This window comes from Neovison vison, chromosome 1 (genome assembly GCF_020171115.1).
Source record: "Neovison vison isolate M4711 chromosome 1, ASM_NN_V1, whole genome shotgun sequence".
Taxonomy (NCBI): Eukaryota; Metazoa; Chordata; class Mammalia; order Carnivora; family Mustelidae; genus Neogale; species Neogale vison.
In genome coordinates this window covers 226,354,771-226,361,994 of record NC_058091.1, presented here as the reverse complement: position 1 = coordinate 226,361,994, position 7,224 = coordinate 226,354,771, and the positions used below count along the sequence as shown (strand labels likewise).

The following is a 7,224-nucleotide window of genomic DNA, read 5'->3' as shown; positions in this document are numbered from 1 at the left end:
ATTTCAAAGTAATTCAAGTATCATATATACCTTGTGTACTTTCTCAGAGATAAATTGTTCTTGATTTCCCATGCCTGTGCTACATGTGCATGTAGCAGACTTTTGACCATTCAAGTACAGAAAATGTGTTGGCTGTTGGTTCAATCATACAAATCTAGCCTATTAGCTATAACTTGGATATGTGATGTTGGAAATGAGTAAAAATGGAGGAAAAATAATTTTCCCATTATCTGTTACTCTTTTCCACTTCTACTTTTACAAACCTATTTCTGGCTGTCACTTATTTCATTTCTTAATTTAATCAGCCTTGAATCAGCCTTCTATTTTTTATCTCATTAACCACACTATTTAAAACGTAACCTGATCTCACCAAACAAAAAATAAAACAGAAAATAAATAAAATAAAACGTAACCTAAATTTAAACAGAACAGGCTTTCTTAAACTGTGTTTGTGTTCCTTGGGGAAAAAAACAGAAGTGAGAAGAGTCTATAATATTCAAATTAAAAGATTCCAAGAAATCACATAGGAATAAACCCTAAGTTCTATTTTATATATCCCAAACTTGTGGTCTTTGAACATGCAATCTGTTTTAATATGTTTGAGAAATATACACACATGTACATGTATAAATCCAGATATGAAGTAAACCTGAGTGATGCTATAACCAACTGCAGACATAAAAACAATCATGAATAGGAATCAGACTTCCTTTCATGTAATACCAGATAAGTTGTAAGTGCCCCCTGCCCCTTTACATTCTGTATAAGGAGAGAACGAATAGGTCAGGAGCTGCTAATTATAATTTATCTCAACACTGGTTTCCAGCTCACAGCATGGTAAGCTTATTTCATTTGCTTACTCTAATTTCAAGAAATCAAAGCAAAAAATGGTACACTAAAAAGTATATCTCATATACTTATATAGTCATATATCTCACACTGATACCATGCTGAAGTTTGTCACATGGATAGTTATGAATCAAATTTTGACACACAAACTTTTTTCTTCTTTTTGAGTAAAATATCTGTTACAAGGAGCGTGTTTTTCCCAAAACCAGCCACAAAAAGGTAACTGATTATATTAGTTCTCAAAACTTCAGAAACAGCACAAAAGGCAATTTTTAAAGGAAGTATTACAGCTAATAGTAAAACATTCTTTCATCAATAGTACTATTTGTTGCAGTGAGAAAAGATTGATTTTTCTGAAGGATCCCAGCCCTCATAATATTCTATTTTACATCCCCCCCATTTCTCCCATACATGTAAACATATAGACATCCATATTATAAAACCTAATGATCTCACATATATTAAAAAAGGCTCCATAAATGTTGGAAAAGCTAAAGAAACAAATGGCATATGTCAAATACAAAACTGGCACGTGTTAAGACTTTAAAGAAATTATAGAAAAAGATTTCAGTTAAATATCTTTAAATTGTAACAAGAAAACTAATGAAAACACAGCTCTAGTAGATAACTAAAAATTATGGTGAATATATCTTTTGCTTCGATATTTGACTCTAAAATGTGGCCATAAGCAAGACTTACGTATATAAATTTCTTTAACGAACAGCTTAACTGCAGAAGCCCAAACACATTTTAGATATATCTTAACCTTGTTTTTCTTCAACTGTGCTCTGTGGACCCAGGAGGGCAAGTAGATCTATAGAAGCATATTTTTAAGTTTTAATTTCAATGGTAATTTCAACTATTAAAAGTTCAGTGACCCAAAAAAAGTTCAGTGCCAATGAAAAGATCACTAGATATCCTACCTCGGTTAAGTAATGAAATGGAAGTTGCAATACGTTCATTCCACTGGCAACACCTAAGAACTGACAACCTAAAGTGAAAGTACTAAGCAGTGTTCAGACCAGTCCAGAAGCATTCTCAGGAGTCCTTAGGTTTTCATTGTTGAGAAATATTGCTCTTAACTTTTGTAAGTAGGCTTTTAGCTAGAAATGAAACTCAAAACCCTGTAAAAAGTCTAACTTCTATAACATATCTAACTTTAATTACTTTATTATTAACCCCCCTTTAAAAAAAACCCAGGACCTCTTTATAAAAAAGTATCAAATTTATTTCAGTATCTAGTTTCACTTTTAAATTAAAGCTGGTGGACAATTTTTTATAATTTAAAATTCATTATCAGAGGTGAGGAAAATATTAATAAGCTATTATATACTGACAGTGAATAAAATTATTAGACACACATTTATAAAAGCCATGTTTAATAGTAAAAAGTTCCAGTTATACTACTTAGCTGAAGGAAATATCCTTTAGCTCTTTATTTCTAATTTTAACACATTATCATTTTGACACAATTTGCCTTTTTCACCCAATTACTAGTATGATGAACGAAATTTTTCCAACTGTTAAACTTTTAACATTTATGCAATAGGACTTAACTATTACTTTTTTAGAATTCCTTACGAGAAGTCTGAAATTTTAATTGCCACCATGAACGTGCTTGATCATTGAATATCATTATTAGATAAATTAAAATGAAGCCTGGAATAAAAACACAAAAGTGGCATCTATATACTGAACAAATTATGTGGTAAAACATTTTAACTACTTTAAATTTCTACATAGCACAATAAAAAATAAACTTGTTCCAAGGAAACACAAAGTTTGGCATTTTTACTGCAAGCTTTAAATCATAGTGTTATTCTACTCAACAAGACATCTCTAAGAAAATGGCAGGTTTACAAGTACAAAAACTGTTCTATCTGGTAGGTGGTATTCTACATAGCCAATAGGAGAATTCTTTATAAAACGAGATTTTTAAAAAGGCAGAATGTCTGATAATTATCTCAAAGGCTAATGAGAAAAATGCAAAACGTGGTCATTGGTTAGTATGTGGCTTTGAGAAAGCCAGAAATTATTCTATTCCAAGAAAGAAGCAATAATAATAGAAGATGTAAATAATATACTATATATGCCTTTTTAAGCCAAAGCACACTTTCACCTCAGGACAGTTTTGATTTTTACATTCTCAATTCCCTTTGTCCTGAACAGGACCCCATTCTAAGCCATTATCTGAATAGAGTTCATAATGTATAGTCATTTTTCTCCACAGGCTGTTTTCATTTCAGAATATAAGCTGCAAAGTGGCAAATGACTAAGTCAATTATAAAGAATTTATAGCATAATAAATGCCAGTTTACAGTAACTGTCAACAGTCTTCTACACCAAAATCTAAAAGTTGCTGCAGTAGAGGTCACAACTAACATGATTCTTACAGGTGCTCCAACTTTGTTTACAACAAATTACTGCCATAAAAACCAGAAAAGAAACCTTAGTGGGTCCTTTCAACACTGTATTAATTTTCCAAATTATGTTCTTCTGGTTCTACAGCCTGTTTGTTCATTCCTTCAATCCTTTTTTAGTCGTTTAGCTTTTGCAATATTTTCTTGACGTTTTTGTTTCTTCTTTTGCTCCTTTTCCCTGGCCTCAATCATCTTGGCCAATTTCCAGGACAGTACTGCACTTGCTAGAAACAATGGAGTAAGGGCCAGGATAACTGTTGTAAGGAAGCCATATGGGTCCTTAGCAGCCCATTCCACAACATACTCAGCCCAAGCCTTTATATCAAACATCTTTGTAGCCGTCTTTGGAAAAGAGAAGAGAGGGGCAACAAGAGAAAAGACTTCGTGATTAATCAAATTTTGAAAGAGTTACATCATACAATTATTTAACTCAGAATTGTTATTACTGATTAGCTTTTTGTTTTTAAAAACCATCAATTAGTACTATCTTAATATGGACTGTTACCTCCAGTTAAGAAAAAAACAAACTAGGGTAACACTTAAAAGATTTTAAGGTACAGAAGATAAAAGTAAAAACCATCTGGAATCTGTCATAGGGACTATGCATTCTTTGTAGTCAAGACAAATTTTATTTAGCACCGACTTTTGAAAGAATCTTGTCTTAAGCATTCATTCCAGGAAACAGCAGAATCCTGTTATTTTTTTGACACAGCCTTAGTATTAAGTACTAATTAACAAAAGTATGATTCATCAAATTTGGTGTATGAAAAGGACAAGCCACAAAGTACATGAAATGCTTGGGGAAAGGAAGGTAATGGAGGGCTGTTTCTAAGAATGAAAAGGACGGGGTATGGGAAGCATGGAAATATCCATTCACATGCAAAGAGATACAAGCAAAAAATGACATGCTATTTTATGCCCTCTTTCGGCTCTGGAGACTCCTCCTTGAGGACATAATTTTTTTTTTAAGATTTTATTTGTTTATTTGACAGAGATCACAAGTAGACAGAGAGGCAGGCAGAGAGAGAGAGAGAGGGAAGCAGGCTCCTGCTGAGCAGAAAGCCCGATACGGGACTCGATCCCAGGACTCTGAAATCATGACCTGAGCCAAAGGCAGCGGCTTAACCCACTGAGCCACCCAGGCGCCCGAGGACATAATTTAATGACAAAATTACCATAACAGGTGCCATGCATTTTGTTCCACTGAGTTGGTATGGGAGGGCAATCTGATAAATAAGGACGGTACGGATCTGAGTGACATTTTCTATTTTGCCTCAGAGGCTTTTCAACCTTTCGTTTTGTGTCGACCTCTACTCAAAGGTGAAAACTAAGAATACTTGGGTAGGAATGAGTGTACATACAACCACAATTTCATCTGGGATTTAAAGTCATCTACCTTATGCTTGAGTACTTCTTTCCAACTTTGTCCTGGGATTATTAATGGACCAATTACAATTTCAGATGACCCTTGCTTGTTTGTCGTCTTCTTTTTTAGCTCTACCATACACTCGTGAGAGAAGGTTTAAATTTTACATACTGGGTGGGTTGAAAAGAACAGATAAAAGAAAAAAAGTTTAAGTCACAACTTTCAGGATAACTTTAAAACACTTTCATATGGACAATTTAAACTTGCAACCTATAAATGACATGTAAAACTGCCTGGCACATTATGGACATTTAATACCTATTTCTTCCTAATTTGAAGAAAATCATTACTACAATTACAAAGGCACTCTAAGAAAATCATATTGGAGTAATTACAAATATTTTACTAAGTTACTTCAAAAATAAAATTATGAAGCTCACGGACATATAAAAAGACAAATTAATTCACTGATAAGTTACAGCACATCCATTCCTGGGTTTTTAACTTTTTATACTAAAAAAGTCGTTAATTTGTAAGGTTAGGTACATAATTAAAAATTCTACATCTCACTTTATTCTTTAAAGGATTTTTGGTCTCCCTATTACACAATTCGTGTTCTTTACAGAAAACCAGAACAATATATAGATCAGCCACAATCCCATTACCTCAAGGAAACTACCACTGGCTTTAATATCCTTCCACCGGTCTCTTCCTATTTTCAACAGAAAACACTGAAGTGCCGCTAGTATGTTGTTAAAGAGTCCAGCCTCCGCCCCCTGCCCTTGAATTCTTAGGCCCACACAGAGATCCCATCTGTTCCTTCAAGCCTCTCCAGCACGGTAATGAATTAACTAAGGCAATATGCAAAAAAGAGTAAAGCGGAAGTGAAGGACCTGGTTTGTGGCTAAGTTTTAGCCGTTAACACAAAAAAGTTATCGTCCACAGGCCACAAAGCTCCCGTGTACTTCAATTTCGGACCCAAACGCACGTGTCTCCACACTTGGAGGAATCGGTATCACTCTTCTTTCCGTAAAGGGTCGACTGCGCTTGATCTCCACCAGACCTGCCCGGCGCCTGAAGCTGCCCGGGATAGTACTTCACCGCGATCCGCACGTCCCGGACATCCCTGCTTCGCGCTTGCTCATTCCTGCTTTACTATCCCATCCGGCCGCCTGCCCAGGGGCCACGATGAAGCACCCCTCGGCCTCAGCGGGCAATAGCCCGAGGTGCGGGGCTCGGAAAGCGGGTGGTTTCCAGGAATCCGGACTTGGTCCCGCCACAGCCCAGTCCGCCGGCGCCGTGGCCACCTCCTCCGGGAACGCGGGCAAAAGGGTCACGAGCAGCCCACCCTACACCACGGCCGGGCCCCTGGGTTCAGACCCCTACTCCCAACTCACCTCCAGGCCGGAAGCAGGAAGGCGGAAGCCGCGGCTTTCCCGTCCCGCCCACAGGCCGGCCTCAGCCCCGAGTGGGCCTGAGGAAGTCGAGGGGCCAGTTTCCGGCTGCGCCATTGCTGTGCGGGTCCCGGGACCTGGGCTTCGGGGACTCGCGGGGGCGGGGAGGACGGGGGAGGGCGGCGCCCGGCTACCGGGGGAACAGCAGGTGAGGCCACGCCGGGCGTGTGGCGGCGCCCCGGCTGGCCTCTGGCGGGGAGCCCGAGACCGTCGCCTGCTGCCGGGACCAAGGGGCCAGCGAAGGAGGCGTGGGTGGACTCAGTTTTCAGGAGGCGGTCCTGATCCCTGCCGGCCCTCTGCCCCAGATGTCAGCCGGGAGACAGCTCCCTGCCCTGCTGGAACCAGACCGTTGATGGCGGGTCCCGGTGGGTGATGTATGTAGCCCCTGGAAACAGACTGAAGAGCGGCGGCAAGAAAGGAGTTGGTCTCCGCAAACCGCCAGAAGTCAAGGTGAGGGTCCCACAGAGACTGTTGAAGGATTCTGGCGAGTTCCTCCTCCCGGTTCACACTCCACCCTTTGCCCCTCTTCATCTTCTGGTTGGACAATAGTTAAAGCCTCACGTACTGCCCACAATGAAGCAGCTGGACCATGGTGGCTCCACCGAACCTTATTACTAAGGAAAAATGCAACCGTTCTGGGTGAAGAGGGGATTTTTGCTGTTTGTTTTTAGTTTGAGAACCTAACTCATTACACACACACACACACACACACACACACGAAATGAACCATACTTGCCCAAAGTACTCGGTAAATAAACTGGGCATAGAATTCCCAGAGATACTTGTTCTTTCAATACACAAAGGGATGCAAAAGTCAACAAGCAGAAAGAATGAGATTAATATTGTCTTCTAATCTGCAGGAACTGAGAGATTAACTCTGGTTTGGTTGGTGACCAAATTTTATGATTGCTTGCACCAAACTGCTCTGTTCGACTACCTCCGAGAATGTTGCAAGACCTCTTCACTTTTGTGTGCCAAATACAGCAGGTTTTTATTCTTGAGAGACTATAGAATGTTCTCTTTGAGGAGCAAGCTGTGACATGCATAACTAGTTTAGATATAACAACAGTAACTACTATTTACCAGGGAATAGGCTTTTGGCAAATAATCTAGTGATCAAAAATACTGTTCGTTG

At 38.9% G+C, this 7,224-nt stretch overlaps 1 protein-coding gene and 1 long non-coding RNA gene across 6 annotated transcripts in view; one reads left to right on the top strand and one right to left on the bottom strand.

Annotated features, from left to right (window-relative positions):
* Positions 1-2,055: 2,055 nt before the first annotated feature.
* Positions 2,056-6,083, bottom strand: SMIM15 (small integral membrane protein 15). 4 transcript variants are annotated; one of them, XM_044224123.1, is made up of 3 exons: positions 6,033-6,083; positions 4,666-4,805; positions 2,056-3,611 (listed from the first exon to the last, which is right to left on the bottom strand). In XM_044224123.1, the coding sequence occupies exons 2-3, from the start codon at positions 4,771-4,773 to the stop codon at positions 3,375-3,377; spliced, it is 345 nt and encodes a 114-aa protein (XP_044080058.1). In that variant the 5' UTR covers positions 4,774-4,805; positions 6,033-6,083; the 3' UTR covers positions 2,056-3,374. The 4 variants fall into 4 exon arrangements, with proteins under 4 accessions (XP_044080058.1, XP_044080035.1, XP_044080044.1 ...); XM_044224100.1 differs by lacking the exon at positions 6,033-6,083 and adding an exon at positions 5,301-6,026; XM_044224109.1 differs by lacking the exon at positions 6,033-6,083 and adding an exon at positions 5,529-6,026.
* A 156-nt stretch (positions 6,084-6,239) lies between these two features.
* The window catches only part of LOC122889209, a 96,096-nt gene continuing 95,111 nt past the window's right edge, over positions 6,240-7,224 (top strand). For both annotated transcript variants that reach the window (XR_006380847.1, XR_006380846.1), the window contains exon 1: positions 6,240-6,539. This is a non-coding gene — a long non-coding RNA (uncharacterized LOC122889209). The remainder of the gene's footprint in view (positions 6,540-7,224) is intronic.